Source organism: Tachyglossus aculeatus, chromosome 22 (genome assembly GCF_015852505.1).
Source record: "Tachyglossus aculeatus isolate mTacAcu1 chromosome 22, mTacAcu1.pri, whole genome shotgun sequence".
NCBI lineage: Eukaryota > Metazoa > Chordata > Mammalia > Monotremata > Tachyglossidae > Tachyglossus > Tachyglossus aculeatus.
Genome location: NC_052087.1, coordinates 33056969 through 33073407, shown reverse-complemented (window position 1 = coordinate 33073407; position 16439 = coordinate 33056969). Strand labels below are relative to the sequence as shown.

Here is a 16439-nt window from a genome sequence, read left to right as displayed (position 1 = left end):
TTCAGCAATAAAGACAATCCCTGCCCACGCCGGGCTTACAGTCTAGAAGGGGGGGCGGGGGGGGGGAGACAGACAGACATCAAAAACAAGTAAACAGGCATCAATATACAAAAATAGAATTATAGATATGTGCCCATCAAAACAAGTACATGGGCATCAATACAAGGAAATAGAAGAGTAATTGCTCAGTATGAATGAATGACTGACAACCGTAAGCTCGTCGTGGGCACGGAATGAGTGTTTATCGTCGTAGCGTACGCTCCCAAGCGCTTAGTACAGTGCTCTGCACACAGTAGGAGCTCACTCGATCTCTCACGGTGTACCTCGATCTCGTCCGTCTCGCCGCCGGCCTCTCGCCCACATCCTACCTCTGGCCTGGTACGCCCTCCCTACTGATATCAGACGGATAATTCCCCTCCCAACACTTCAAATCCTTATTGAAGGCCCGTCTCCTCCAAGAAGCCTTCCCTGACTAAGCCCTCCTCTCCTCCCTCTCCCTTCTGCGCCGCTCTTACTTGCTCCTTCGTTCATCTTCCCTCCCACCCCCACAGCACAGCCGCATATATCCGTATAGACCTGTCATTTATTCATTTATTTATTTCGATTCATGCCTGTCTCACCCTCTGGACTGTGAGCTCTTTGTGGGCAGGGCTGTGTCTGTTGCTATATTTCATTCTCCCAAGCAGTGCTTTGCACACCGTAAGCGCTCAGAAAATAATAATGGTAAGTGCTGTTCTGAGCGCTGGGGTGAATACAAGGTCATCAGGTTGGACACAAATCCCGGCTCTGCCAATTGTCACTTAACTTGAATGAATGAATTGAATGAGTGAATGAATGAACTTCTCTGTGCCTCAGTTCCCTCATCTGTAAAATGACGATTAAGACCGTGAGCCCCCCGTGGGTCAACCTGATCACCTTGTAACCTCCCCAGCGCTTCAAACAGTGCTTTACACATAGTAAGCGCTTAATAAATGCCATTATTATTATTATTATTATTATTATTGGTCTCTGTCCCACACGGGGCTCATTCATTCATTCAATCGTATTTATTGAGCGCTTACTGTGTGCAGAGCTCTGTACTAAGCGCTTGGGAAGTACAAGTTGGCAACACAGTCTTAATCCCCATTTTACAGATGAGGGAACTGAGGCCCCGAGAGGGTAAGTGACTTGCCCAAAGTACGATTGAATGGCTGGGTGAATGAATGAATGAATAAATGAATGGGTTGGGGGTCCTGTGTTATCGCCGCGAACAAGGCTGAATTTTGCAGTCCACCCTAGCCGCATACTCTAGCAGAAGCGTCATTGACTGCATTTTCCCTAAATAATAATAATAATAATAATGATGATGGCATTTATTAAGCGCTTACTATGTGCAAAGCACTGTTCTAAGCGCTGGGAGGTTACAAGGTGATCAGATTGTCCCACGGGGGGCTCACAGTCTTCATCCCCCTTTTACAGATGAGGTAACTGAGGCACAGAGAGGTTAAGTGACTTGCCCAAAGTCACACAGCTGACAACTGGCAGAGCCGGGATTTGAACCCACGACCTCTGACTCCTAAAGGCTTAGCATAACCGACTCCATTTTACGCTGGATACATGTTGCCGACTTGTACTTCCCAAGCGCTTAGTCCAGTGCTCTGCACACAGTCAGCGCTCAATAAATACGATTGATTGATTGATTGGATATGTGAGGAATAGGCGCCGGCCTCGCGGAAGATCCTGTAAGCGAGGAGGGCTGACACTGATCAAAGCGGCTAGGCCCCGTCCGAGACGACCCCATCCTGTGTGGGCGATGCCTCCTGACAACAGGGTGCCATCATCGTCATCATCAATCGTATTTATTGAGCGCTTACTGTGTGCAGAGCACTGTACTAAGCGCTTGGGAAGTACAAGTTGGCAACGCATAGAGACAGTCCCTACCCAACAGTGGGCTCACAGTCTAAAAGTGAGGCAAAGTTTCGCGCTCTTGGGAATCCTAGGTGTAGCTCCGATGGGGAAAGCAAAGAAAAGGGAAGAAGCGGGTGGGATCGGGGCAGTTGGTCCCTCGTACCTCTCGGGAGGTGAACGGGCGAGCCGTCAGCTTTCCTACCTCAACGGCTCTATCTGAACTCAGGTCTCCGAGCCATTATTCCTAGCTGCGTCGTCACCACCTTGGGTTCTCGAACCCTGCGACCAGTTAAACTATTTTGCACCCTACTTGTCGATAACAATTTACGCCGGAGCTTTCAGGGGCTCGGGCTCAGCGGCATCACCCGAGCCCCCTCCCCGGGGCTTTTGGGGTCTGCGGGCTGAGCCCCCCACACTGAAGCCGTAGGGTCGAAGGATCAGGGCCCCCGTCGTACGCCTCCCGGCTCTCCGCCACCTCTGACCCCACTGTTGGGTAGGGACCGTCTCTATATGTTGCCAACTTGTACTTCCCAAGCGCTTAGTACAGTGCTCTGCACTCAATAAATACGATTGATTGATTGATTGACCCCGGCCTGCCCGAAACCACGGGCACGAGGAGCAGTGCCGGCTCTCCCGGGCCTCTTCTGGAGCCGATTCAATATTGGCCAGAAGCGAAAGGATTGAACCAGAGGACCGTCTGGGAGTCTCCCTCATAATAATAATATTTGTTAAGCGCTTGCTATGGGCAAAGCACTGTTCTAAGCACTGGGGAGGTAACAAGGTGATCAGGTTGTCCCACGGGGTGGGGGGGGGTGTCACAGTTTTAATCCCCGTTTTACAATGAGGGAACTGAGACCCAGAGAAGTGAAGTGACTTGCCCAAAGTCACACAGCTGACAGTTGGTGGAGCCGGAATTTGAACCCATGACCTCTGACTGCAAACTGCCAAGCCACTTTTCCCCCCTGATGTAGAGAGGGAGAAGCAGCGTGGCCCAGTGGAAAGAGCCCGGGCTTTGGAGTCAGAGGTCATGGGTTCAAATCCCGGCTCTGCCAACTGTCAGCTGTGTGACTTGGGCAAGTCACTTCACTGCTCTGGGCCTCAGTTACCTCATCTGTCAAATGGGGATTAATAATAATAACGGCATTTATTAAGTGCTTACTACGTGCCAAGCACTGTTCTAAGTGCTGGGGAGGTTACACGGTGATCAGGTTGTCCCACCGGGGGGCTCACGGCCTTAATCCCCATTTTCCAGATGAGGGAACTGAGGCCCAGAGAAATTAAGTGACTTGCCCACAGTCACACAGCTGACAATTGGAGGAGTGGGGATTTGAACCCATGACCTCTGACTCCAAAGCCCGGGCTCTTTCCACTGAGCCACGCTGCTTCTCTAAGCAGACCCCCCCCGTGGGACAACCTGATCACCTTGTAACCTCCCCAGCGCTTAGAGCAGTGCTTTGCACATAGTAAGCGCTTAATAAATGCCATTCTTCTTCTTCTTATTAGAGGGCTGGCTCGTTCTGAATACCGAGCCTTCCACAGAGTACATCGTGGAGCCCCGGGGGCCGGCCTGCCTCGGAGGTCGCGTTCACGCGGCAGCGGGGCTCCTCGGGATCTTCCGTCTGTCGGAATCAGGCGGGGAAATCTCCAGCCGGGCACCACAACCTCCAGCTCAAGAGCCGTAACTGACCCTTCTGGGCCCCAAACGTGGCTCTCCGGCCCGGGGAGGGCCGAGCCGGATCGTTAAAACCGTCCACATCTCGCAATCAAAGTGGGTTCAAATGGTGGGACTGGCTCTTTGGGTACTCACCGCTCAAAAGGTCCGCTCCGGTCGTGGCCGACTCCGCACCCGGGGGAATCGACGGCAAGACGGGGGCCCGGGGGATCCCGCGCCGGCTCTGCCGCCGCTCGGCTGCCACGCGGCCTCGGAAAGACGCTGGAAAACGTCTTTACCCTTCACGTAAAAGGAGACGGATAATTACGTCGTAATATAATACCTTGTATTTATCTAGCATCTTTTCGGCCCATAACTCCAAGTATCCTCCTCCAACCGTAGCAGAGCGTTGTAAAAATGCGTGAGACGTCTTTCATGAGCCCTGGGCTCATGAAAGAAAGCTAGAGAGAAGGTATTATTAGGGATAAATACAGGGTATTGCTATTATCATTTGTGTAGGATATCCTATTTGCCAAGTGCCTTACAGTGATTTCGGTGTCTTAAAATGGGAGAAATCTGGGTCAGGTACAGGACGGAGCCGGGCGGCTCTCGTGCCGAGGGATTTCCCGAGCTTTACTCTGGGTATCCAACTCCCACTGGGAAGTTCTTTCCACTAGACCGAGCTGTTTTTGCCTTCTCCCCGCGAGGGTTGGGAGAGAAGAGGTTCAGGCCTTCTGTGGTTGAAGGGGCAGGGGAACCGGGCTGCCCCGTCATTTATTTATTTCTGTTAACGTCTCTCTCTCTTTCTCTCCCCTCTAGACTGTAAGCTCGTTGTGGGTAGGGAATGTCTCTGTTTATGCATAGTTTATTGGAAAGTGAACTCATTCGCTCCCACGGCTTCAATTATCATCTTTACACTGATGACACCCAAATCTACATCTCTGCCCCTGCTCTCTGTCCCTCCCTTCAGGCTCGCATCTCCTCCTGCCTTCAGGACATCTCCATCTGGATGTCTGCCCACCATCTAAAACTCAACATGTCCAAGACTGAACTCCTTTATCTTCCCTCCCAAACCCTGCCCTCTCCCTGACTTTCCCATCGCCGTAGACGGCACTCCCATCCTTCCCGTCTCACAAGCCCGCAACCTTGGTGTCATCCTCGACTCCGCTCTCTCGTTCACCCCTCACATCCAATCCGTCACCAAAACCTGCCGGTCACACTTCCACAACATCGCCAAGAGCCGCCCTTTCCTCTCCATCCAAACCGCTACCCTGCTCGTTCAATCTCTCATCTTATCCTGACTGGATGATTGCATCAGCCTCCTCTCTGATCGCCCCTCCTCCTGTCTCTCCCCACTTCAGTCTATACTTCACGCTGCTGCCCGGATCATCTTTGTGCAGAAACGCTCTGGCCATGTTACTCCCCTCCTCAAAAATCTCCAGTGGCTACCAGTCAACCTACGCATCAGGCAGACACTCCTCACCCTCGGCTATAAGGCTGTCCATCCCCTGGCCCCCTCCTACCTCACCTCCCTTCTCTCCTTCTCCAGCCCGGCCCGCACCCTCCGCTCCTCTGCCGCTGCTAATCTCCTCACCGTTAGGCCTCGTTCTCGCCTGTCCCGCCGTCGACCCCCCGGCCCCCGTCCTCCCCCTGGCCCGGAATGCCCTCCCTCCGCCCATCCGCCAAGCTAGCTCTCTTCCTCCCTTCAAAGCCCTACTGAGAGCTCACCTCCTCCGGGAGGCCTTCCCACACTGAGCCCCCTCCTTCCTCTCCTCCTCCCCCTCCCCACAGCACCTGTATATGTTTGTACAGATTTATTACTCTATTTATTTTACTTGTATATACTTACTATTCTATTTATTTTGTTAATATGTTTTGTTTTGTTGTCTGTCTCCCCCTTCTAGACTGTGAGCCCATTGTTGGGTAGGGACTGTCTCTATGTTGCCAACTTGTACTTCCCAAGCGCTTAGTACAGTGCTCTGCACACAGTAAGCGCTCAATAAATACGATTGAATGAATGAATGCATGGAAGAGTACGGGCTTGGGAGTCAAGAGGTCGTGGGTTCCAATCCCAGCTCTGCCACTTTGAGCTGTGTGACTTTGGGCAAGTCACTTCACTCCTCTGTGCCTCAGTTACCTCACCTGTAAAATGGGGATGAAGATTGTGAGCCCCACTTGGGACGATCTGATGACCTTGTATTCATTCATTCATTTGTATTTATTGAGCGCTTACTGTGCAGAGCACTGTACTAAGCGCTTGGGAAGCCCAAGTTGGCAACATATAGAGATGGTCCCTACCCAACAACGGGCTCACAGTCTAGAAGGGGGAGACAGACAGTGCTTAAAACAGTGCTTAACAAATACCGTTATTATTACTGTACTCTCCCAAGTGCTTAGTAGTGCTCTGCACACAGTAAGCGTTTAACAAATACCATTATTATTATTATTATTGTACTCTCCCAAGCACTTAGTACATTGCTCTCCCTCCCTCTGCCCATCCGCTAAGCTAGCTCTCTTCCTCCCTTCAAGGCCCTACTGAGAGCTCACCTCCTCCAGGAGGCCTTCCCAGACTGAGCCCCTTCCTTCCTCTCCCCCTCGTCCCCCTCTCCATCCCCCCGATCTTACCTCCTTCCCTTCCCCACAGCGCCTGTATATATGTATATATGCTTGTACATATTTATTACTCTATTTATTTATTCTACTTGTACATATCTATTCTATTTATTTTATTAGTATGTTTGGTTTTGTTCTCTGTCTCCCCCTTTTAGGCTGTGAGCCCACTGTTGGGTAGGGACTGTCTCTATATGTTGCCAATTTGTACTTCCCAAGCGCTTAGTAAAGTGCTCTCAATAAATACGATTGATGATGATGATGCTCTTGCACACAGTAAGCGCTCAATAAATACGATTGAATGAATGAACAGTGTTAGGCCTTCCTCACTGGTTATTATAGCGGAGGAAAACTTCAGAGCGACTCCCCTCCGTCCGGGCGCGGAACGAAGACCGTCCTGGGACGATGGACTCTCAGTGTGAGAGTCTCCCCTCCACTTCCCCGGCCCCCGGACCTACCTCAGCCTTGAGATTTCAGGGCCCGGCGTTTTCTCGGAAGAATCAACTGTCATTCCTGTCATTCATCTTTCCATCTCCCTAAGTTACGGGCTCTCTGAGAGCCGGGATCGTGTCTACCGATTCCGTACCTAGACGCGCACGCTCTACCATCGAACCGTTTCCTCACCCACACGTTCAGCTTTCCGTTTTCTTCTCCCTCCTGTAGGGAATTTATTTTTCTGTTGGTGCTCGCCCCCTTCCCCCTCGCTAGATCGAAAGCTCCTCGAGGGCGGGGATCGTGGCTTGGAATTCAACTGTACTCCCCCGAGCGCTTAGTACGTGCTGCGCACACGGTAATAATAATAATAACGGCATTTATTAAGCGCTTACTATGTGCAAAGCACCGTTCTAAGCGCTGGGGAGGTTACAAGGTGATCAGGTTGTCCCACGGGGGGATAACAGTCTTAATCCCTATTTTGCAGATGAGGTCACTGAGGCCCAGAGAAGTGAAGTGACTTGCCCAAAGTCACACAGCTGACAAGTGGCGGAGCCGGGATTTGAACCCGTGACTTCTGACTCCAAAGCCCGGGCCCTTTCCACTGAGTCACGAAATATCGTTCTTTCCTTGTGATCTTGTCAATTCTTCCTACGTCCCCTTTCAGACCGAGAGCCCCTTGTGGGTCAAGGGCTCGTTCCTCAATGATCTTGCCAATCCCCAGGGCTTACTACGGCGTTTTGCACAACAGGCTGAACAAGAACGATCCAAAAAATACACGTCGTATGTTTTTCAAGCTTCTTGGTAAAGAACTCGGAGAAAAGCGGCAGGGCTCCCTTAATAATAATAATGATGATGGTATCTGTTAAGCGCTTACTATGTACAAAGCACTGTTTTAAGCGCTGGGGAGGTTACAAGGTCATCGGGTTGTCCCACGGGGGGCTCACGGTTTTAATTCTCATTTTACAGATGAGGTAACAGGCCCAGAGAAGTGACTTGCCCAAAGCCACACAGCTGACAGTTGGCGGAGCCGGGATTTGAACTCCCATCTCTGGCCTCTCGGAAGGCTGACTTAAGGGAATGGCAGATCAAGTGGGTGACTGGTTAAGAAATGCAAGTTCTCTCTGCGAGCTCTCCTGGCCAGACGGCCTTCTCCTGGAGAAATCAAAGCGGACCTTTCTGACTTCCCGCCAAAATCAAACTTGAAATGCCAGGAGGGGTGAGGGGTGAGTCTAGCTCGACCAGTCAAAAAGTGTGGTGAGGCAGAACTGCAGAATAAGTGATTTTTTTTTCCCCTGAAATCTTGTAGATTTTTGAAAACGAGGGTTGCGGGGAGGGAGATGTAGCATCACCTCCTCTGGGAGACCCCTGGGAAAAGCCAGAGTCGCCAGCAGACCCTGAGGGGACCCGTCCCATTCCCGTCACCCGCCCGGCGTCAGGGCAGGGTCCGCAGAAACGAGTGACAACGTGGCCGACGGATCGGACTCGACCGACCTTCGGGGCCCTGGCCCAAAGCCGAGAACCAGGTGGGTCACGCGGGAGCACCTGGGCTTTTACCGGTCCCCGGACGTGAGCCCCCGGAGCACGGGGGTGGGTTTCCCGTTTCCCGTTTCCCGTCTCCGGTCTCGGCACCTCCCGTTTTTCAGAAAGCACTCGGCCCGTACGCTCTGCTCTGGGCACCTGAAAAAATATTTATTTAAAAGTACAAAACAAATGTCTTTAAAACTCGGAATTCGGTTGAAGGGGCTCCTGCCAGTCCCGGCTCACGCCAAGCAGCGGGAAGAGCAGGAGAGAGGGAAGAAGAACCGGGCACAGAGAAGGGGCTCCTCCTCTCCATGACCGTTCCAAGCGGCGCCCCGAAAACCCACGGCCAGGCCGGGGTCTCCCGCCTGCCGGATGCGCCGTGAGCCCCCCGGTGCCCTCCCCTTCCCCACTGGAAACGGGAATGTGGAGCGGGAATGTGGAGTGAGGGGAGCCCACGGGACCCCGGGAAGAGCCGGAGACCCCTTCTCCCTGCTCCCGCCCCCAATCCCCCTGCCTTCTCTCCAGAGCTACCCTCCCCGTTTCCCACCCACCTCTCCACAGTCCTCGCACCGATCCGTCTCCCACGGAAGTTTCCTTTACTCCGGGTTACGTCCGGACCAATCTCCAGGGGGAGGGGAGGGCGCGGGCATGGGGGGCGGGGAGAGGAGTCTACTTGAGATCCATGAAGCGGATGTCCATGATGAGCAGAAAGTTCTTGGGCAGAGGGCGGGGGGCCGGGGAGAGAACGGTGAAGACCTGGTGCTCCAGGTCCACGCTGGTGACCACGATGAAGCCGGCCACGCTGGTCTCGGAGATGTTCTCCTCGGTGCCCTCGGCGGTGCTGACGCTCAGCAGGTGATGCACCATGTCCCGGCCCGGGGTGACCGGGACCAGCTTCAGCTGGTTGTCCTCCTGGGACATGCCCAGCGGCAGGCAGGAATCGGGGATGGTGGGGGCCCCCACCTTGTAGATCTTGACGTCGGAGAACTTGACGTTGAAGGCGTGGGGATAGAAGCAGCCCCGGAACCCGTAGAAATACTCCCGGATGCGCTCGTCCCGGCACTCCCGCCGGAAGTCCTTGGACCGCTCCACCACCCCGCCCGACTTGGGGAGCAGCACGGTGCGCACGAAGTGAGGCAGGTCGCGCTTCAGCTCGTTGTACAGCCGCTCCTGGTCCAGCACCACCACCACGTCCACCTCGAAGGCCGAGGCCGCGTGCACCAGGGCCTGGTAACCCGACCCCTTGACCCAGCCGCACGTGTTGATGACGCAGCCGCTGACGGACGCCCGCCGATTCACCTCGCACCGCTGGTTGAAGACGTCCGCCAGCCGGGAGGTGATCTGCCGAGGGGGACGGCGGGGGTCGGCGCGGGCACAGGGGAACACCCGGCCCCGGGACCCCGGGACCCCGGCCCCGTCCGGAGGGAGCCGGCTGGGCCGCCCGCCTGCGCCCCTTGGATAACCGGGCCCGCCACGGTCCCCCGTCCCTTCAATCCTCCTGGACCAAAGAGGGTCGGGGGCGGGAGTGAAGGGAGGTAATGATAATAATGGTCTTTGTGAAGCGCTTACTGTGTGCCAAGCACTGGGGGAGATACCACATGGGGCTCACAGTCTTCATCCCCATTCTACCCCTCTCCTTCCCTGAGGAGCTCTGAGGAAGGGAAGAGTAGGTGGTGTTTCTTGCCCGAGACCAGAGGCTGGACTATAATAGAACAAGTTTTCTGTCCAGCTACCTAAAGTGACACCAGGCGATCACACTTCTCACTGGGAAGGAGAGGACAATAACTGTGGGAGACTCGGGTATCCAACGGCTCCCGGTCCAGTTGGAATATGTCCAGGCGTTTAGATTAGATTTAGATAGATCCCAGACTGAGCCCCCCTTTTCCTCTCCTCCTTCCCCTCCCCACAGCACCTGTATATATATTTGTACAGATTTATTACTCTACTTGTATATATTTATTATTCTATCTGCTCATTCATTCAATCGTATTTATTGAGCGCTTACTGTGTGCCCAGCACTGGACTAAGCACTTGGGAAGTCCAAGTTGGCAACATCTAGAGACGGTCCCTGCCCAACAGCGGGCTCACAGTCTAGAAGGGGGAGGCAGACAACGAAACCAAACATATTTACAAAATAAAATAAGAATAAATCTGTACAAATAAAATAGAGTAATAAATACGTACAAACATATATACAGGTGCTGTGGGGAGGGGAAGGAGGTAAGGCGGGGGGGGGATGGGGAGGGGGAGTTAATTTTAGTTAATGATGTGCATATAGCTTTATTTGTTCCGACGACTTTGACACCTGTCTCCATGTTTTGTTGTCTGTCTCCCCCTTCTAGACTGTGAGCCCGCTGTTGGGTAGGGACCGTCTTTATATGTTGCCGACTTGTACTTCCCAAGCGCTTAGTACAGTGCTCTGCACACAGTAAGCGCTCAATAAATACGACTGAATGAATACCGATGAGGTCACTGAGGCGCAGACTCGCCCAAAGTCGGAGCCGGGATTAGAACCCAGGGCCTCTGACTCCCGAGCCCGGGCTCTTTCCGCTGAGCCAAGCTGAGGAAGAGGGGAAGGAAGATGGGGATAGGGCAGGTCACGCCCAACCCAGCCAGGGTCGAATCCCAGGAAGTAGGAGGTCAAATCTGCGCCAGCCTGGATCTCGTTTTCTGAAATCCTGGCCTGGGCACCTCGTAATGAATCATCTAGCTGACGTGGCTCAGTGGGAAGAGCCCGGCCTTTGGAGTCAGAGGCCGCGGGTTCAAATCCCGGCCCCGCCACTTGTCAGCTGGGTGACTCTGGGAAAGTCACTTCACTCCTCTGGGCCTCAGTTCCCTCATCCGTAAAATGGGGATGAAAACTGTGAGCCCCTCGTGGGACAACCTGATCACCCTGTATCTACCCCAGCGCTTAAAACAGTGCTTTGCACATAGTAAACGCTTAACAAATACCAACATTATTCTTCTAGACTGTTGGGTAGGGACCGTCTCTGTATGTTGCCAACTTGTACTTCCCAAGCGCTTAGTACAGTGCTCTGCACACAGTAAGCGCTCAATAAATACGATTGAATGAATATTGTCGAGAAAATGCCTCTGAAGGCCTAAAGGGTATCTTCATCTGGATAGAAGCCCGTCATTTCCCTCCCCTCGATATGCCACGACGACTGGCTTAGGGGAAAGAGCCCGGGCTTGGGAGCCAGAGGTCGTGGGTTCTAATCCCGGCTCCGCCGCTTGTCTGCTGTGACCTTGGGCAAGCCACTTCACTTCTCTGCGCCTCAGTGACCTCATCTGTAAAATGGGGATTAAGAAACAGCGTGGCTCAGTGGAAAGAGCCCGGGCTTTGGAGTCAGAGGTCGTGGGTTCAAATCCCGGCTCCGCCAATTGTCAGCTGTGTGACTTTGGGCACGTCACTTCACTTCCCTGTGCCTCAGTTACCTCATCAGGAAAATGGGGATGAAGACTGTGAGCCCCCCGTGAGACAACTTGATCACCTTGTAACCTCCCCAGCGCTTAGAACGGTGCTTTGCACAGAGCAAGCGCTTAATAAACGCCATCATCATTATTATTATTAAAATGGGGATTAAGATCGGGAGCAACCTGATGACCTTGGGTCTACCCCAGCGCTTAGAACGGTGCTTGGCACATAGCAAGCGCTTAACGAATACCATCATCACTATTATTTATACCCTGATTTGCAAAAATAACAATCCTCACAGAGGTATCTGCTAAGCGGTTACAACGTGCCACGCGGCGTACAGAGCGCGGAGGTCGATGCGGGGGTCTACGGATTGGGGGGCATCCCCGTCCCGCCCGGGGACCGACTTGAACGGTCGACGCGTTCGTCCCACGCCGCAGATGGACGGGTCTTGGCCTCCCCGCCCGCCCCGGCCCCTCACCTTATTGTAGAGTTTGATGTTGGTCCCGGGGGTGGTGGAGCCGAAGTGGTAGACGAGCGGGGCCTGGATGGAGAAGCCCTCCTCGACGTCGGCCGGCCGCTCGATGTACAGGGCGCCCATGGTGCCGGGGATGGAGACGGAGCCCTGGCCCACGTCCAGCTCGACGTAAGTGGGCCGCCGGCCCAGCCGGACGGCGTAGTTGAGCAGCAGCCGGCACACGGTGGACTTGCCCACGTCGGTGGGGCCCACCACCATGACCCTGGGCCCCCGCTCCTCTTCGCGCTCCGCCTGCCGCCGCATCTGCTCCAGGGCCGTGTGGGTGTTGAGGTAGAGCAGCATCGGGGTGTCCTTGGAGACGTAGGCCACCTCCGTGCGGCCGCTCAGCTGCAGCGAGCAGCCGTGCCAGGTGAAGACGGCCACTTTGGCGCCCGCGTCGAAAGTGAACTTCTTGTTGCGGGTCAGCTCCGTGCCGAAGATCTCCGCCATGCCGGCCAGCAGCTCCAGCTGGGCCGACTGAGAGGCCTCCACCTCGAAGCGCAACTCCGTCTCCCGCTCCAGCTCGAATTTGGCCAGCGGCTTCTTCTCATCGCTCGCCTCTTCCGCCATCTCGTCCGGCGGGCGGGGTGCCGGCCCTGGGCGCGGGACGACGGCGATAACGGTGCTGATTACGGCATTTACTAAGCGCTTACCGCGTGCCAGGCGCTGTTCTAAGCGCTGGAAGGAGACAGTCTCAGATGGGGCAAGTTCAAACTCCTCCCATCGGACTGCAAAACCCACCCACCGGGTTGTGAACTCCTCCCTCGAGACGGGAAACGATAATAACAATCGTGGTATTTTTTAAGCGTTTATTATGTGCCAAGCGCTGTTCTGTGCACTGGGCTAGACCCAAGGCAATCAGGTTGGCTCACAATCTTGGTCCCCATTTTACAGATAAAGTAACTGAGGCCCAGAGAAATGAAGTGACTTGCCCAGAGTCACCCGGCTGACAAGCGGCGGAGCCGGGATGCGAACCCAGGACCTCTGACTCCAAAGCCCGGGCTCCTTCCACTAAGCCAGGCTGCTTCTCATATCATTATGCTATTTGTGAATAATAATCACAACAGCATTTGTTAGGTGCTTACTATGTGCCAAGCACTGTTCTAAGCACTGGGGTAGATACAAGTGACTTTGGGCAAGCCGCCTCACTTCTCTGGGCCTCAGTTACCTCATCTATAAAATGGGAATTAAGACCGTGGGCCCCACGTGGGACAACCCCCTTACCTTGTATCCACGCAAGTCACTTAATTTCTCTGTGCCTCAGTTCCCTCATCTGGAAAATGGGGATTGAGACAGTGAGCCCCCCGTGGGACAATCTGGTCACCTTGTAACCTCCCCCAGCGCTTAGAACAGTGCTTTGCACATAGTAAGCGTTTAACAAATGCCATCATTATTATTACCCCACCGCTCAGAACAGTGCTTGGCACATAGCAAGCGCTTAACAATAACAAACAGAAGAAGCAGCATGGCTCAGCGGAAAGAACCCGGGCTTGGGAGTCAGAAGTCACGGGTTCTAATCCCGGCTCCGCCGCCTGTCAGCCGTGTGAACCTGGGCAAGCCACTTCACTTCTCTGAGCCTCAGTTACCTCATCTGGAAAATGGGGATTAAGACTGTGAGCCCCCCGTGGGACAACCTGATCACCTTGTAACCTCCCCGGTGCTTAGAACATAGTAAACGCTTAACAAATACCATCATTATTAGTATTATTAAAGTGGGGGTGATGAGTGTGAGCCCCACGTTGGACAACCTGATCACCTTGTAACCTCCCCTGTGCTTAGACCATAGTAAACGCTTAACAAATACCATCATTATTAGTATTATTAAAGTGGGGGTGAAGAGTGTGAGCCCCCCGTGGGACAACCTGATCACCTTGTAACCTCCCCAGCGCTTAGAACATAATAAGCGCTTAACAAATACCATCATTATTAGTATTATTAAAGTGGGGGTGAAGAGTGTGAGCCCCCCGTGGGACAACCTGATCACCCTGTAACCTCCCCAGCGCTTAGAACATAATAAGCGCTTAACAAATACCATCATTATTAGTATTATTAAAGTGGGGGTGAAGAGTGTGAGCCCCCCGTGGGACAACCTGATCACCTTGTAACCTCCCCAGCGCTTAGAACATAGTAAGTGCTTAACAAATACCATCATTATTAGTATTATTAAAGTGGGGGTGAAGAGTGTGAGCCCCCCGTGGGACAACCTGATCACCTTGTAACCTCCCCAGTGCTTAGAACATAGTAAGCGCTTAACAAATACCGTTATTATTAGTATTATTAAAGTTGGGGCGAAGAGTGTGAGCCCCACGTGGGTCAACCTGATTATCCTGTAATAATGATAATAATAATGATGGCATTTGTTAAGCGCTTACTATGTGCCAAGCACTGTTCTAAGCGCTGCGGGGATACGAGGTAATCAGGTTGTCCCACATGGGGCTCACAGTCTTCATCCCCATTTTCCAGATGAGGGAACTGAGGGCCAGAGAAGTGAAGTGACTTGCTCAAAGTCACACAGCTGACAAGTGGCGGGGTCTGGATTTGAATCCATGACCTCAGACTCCCAAACCCGGGCTCTTTCCTCTGAGCCACGCTGTATCTATCTCCCCCCAGTGCTTAGAACAGTGCTTGGCACAGAGTAAGCGCTTAACAAATGCCATCATTATTGTTAAAACTTGTACTTCCCAAGCGCTTAGTACAGTGCTCTGCACACAGTAAGCGCTCAATAAATATGATTGATGATGGGATGAAGACTGTGTGATCACTTTGCCCGCCATCCCCCGGCATTTAGAGAAGCAGCGTGGCTCAGTGGAAAGAGCCCGGGCTTTGGAGTCAGAGATCATGGGTTCGAATCCCGGCTCCGCCACTTGTCAGCTGTGTGACTTGGGGCAAGTCACTTCACTTCTCTGTGCCTCAGTTCCCTCATCTGTAAAATGGGGTTGAAGACTGCGAGCCCCCTGTGGGACAACCTGATCACCCTGTAAACTCCCCAGTGCTTAGAACAGTGCTTGGCACAAAGTAAGTGCTTAACAGATGTCATCATTATTATTATTAAATCCCGGCTCCACCCCTTGTCAGCTGTGACTTTGGGCAAGTCACTTCACTTCTCTGGGCCTCAGTTCCCTCATCTGTAAAATGGGGATGAAGACTGCGCGCCTCCCGTGGGACAACCTGATCACCCTGTAACCTCCCCAGCGCTTAGAACAGTGCTTGGCACATAGTAAGCGCTTTGGAAATGCCATCATTATTATTACATATCTATTCTATTTATTTACGTATCTATTCTATTTATTACATTATCTATTCTGTTTATTTACATATCTATTCTATTTATTTTATTTTATTAGTATGTTTGGTTTTGTTCTCTGTCTCCCCCTTTTAGACTGTGAGCCCACTGTTGGGTAGGGACCGTCTCAATATGTTGCCAACTTGTACTTCCCAAGCGCTTAGTCCAGTGCTCTGCACACAGTAAGCGCTCAATAAATACGATTGATTGATTGATTAATTAGTAGTAGTACAGTGCTTGGCACATAGTGAGCGCTCATCAAGTAGCATATGTTTGTACATATTTATTACTCTATTTATTTATTTATCTTACTTGTACATATCTATTCTACTTATTTTATTTTGTTAATGTTTTGTTGTCCGTCTCCCCCTTCTAGACTGTGAGCCCACTGTTGGGTAGGGACCGTCTCTATACGTTGCCAACTTGTACTTCCCAAGCGCCTAGTACAGTGCTCTGCACACAGTAAGCGCTCAGTAAATACGATTGACTGGTTGATTAATTAGTAGTAGTACAGTGCTTGGCACATAGTGAGCGCTTATCAAATAGCATCATTACTATTACTGTTATAATTATAAACAAACGCCCTCTCATTGTTATTATTACTCTGATTATTATTATTATTATTCCGGTGATCAGCTCACAGTGGAAGCGTCTCCCAAAGAAAGCGCCGTCCGTCGGTCTGGTGGGTGTGAGGCCGGCCTGGGCTTGACCTCTGACCTCCCGCGCTTGGGGCGGCCAACAATGGGCCCCGCCGGAAGCCGGCCTCACTTCCGCACCTGCGCAGTCAGGCCCCGCCGCGCAAGGCCTCCTGGGAAGCGCAGGCCCCCGCTCCAGCCCCGGGCGGAAGTGGTCCGGCGGGGCCCCGCTGGGCCTGTCGGGAGTTGTAGTTTGCGGCCCGGCGGGGCCCCGCTGGGCATGTCGGGAGGTGTAGTTTGCTGGCCGGAGGGGCCCCGCTAGGCATGTCGGGAGGTGTAGTTTGCGGCCCCGCCGGGGCTCGCTTCGATGGCTCCCTGCCCCTCAGGGGGGCTTGGGCCTCCTCAGTCACTCACTCACTCAATCAATCAATCGTATTTATTGAGCGCTCACTGTGTGCAGAGCACTGTACTAAGCGCTTGGGAAG

General features: G+C 53.0%; 1 protein-coding gene across 1 annotated transcript; it reads right to left on the bottom strand.

Annotated features, from left to right (window-relative positions):
- Positions 1–8604: 8604 nt before the first annotated feature.
- On the bottom strand, positions 8605–16025 carry CLP1 (cleavage factor polyribonucleotide kinase subunit 1). Its single transcript, XM_038764601.1, has 3 exons — positions 15961–16025; positions 12001–12632; positions 8605–9445 (listed from the first exon to the last, which is right to left on the bottom strand). Exons 2-3 carry the CDS (start codon positions 12604–12606, stop codon positions 8774–8776), a joined length of 1278 nt encoding a protein of 425 aa, XP_038620529.1. The 5' UTR covers positions 12607–12632; positions 15961–16025; the 3' UTR covers positions 8605–8773.
- Between the last annotated feature and the right edge of the window lie 414 nt (positions 16026–16439).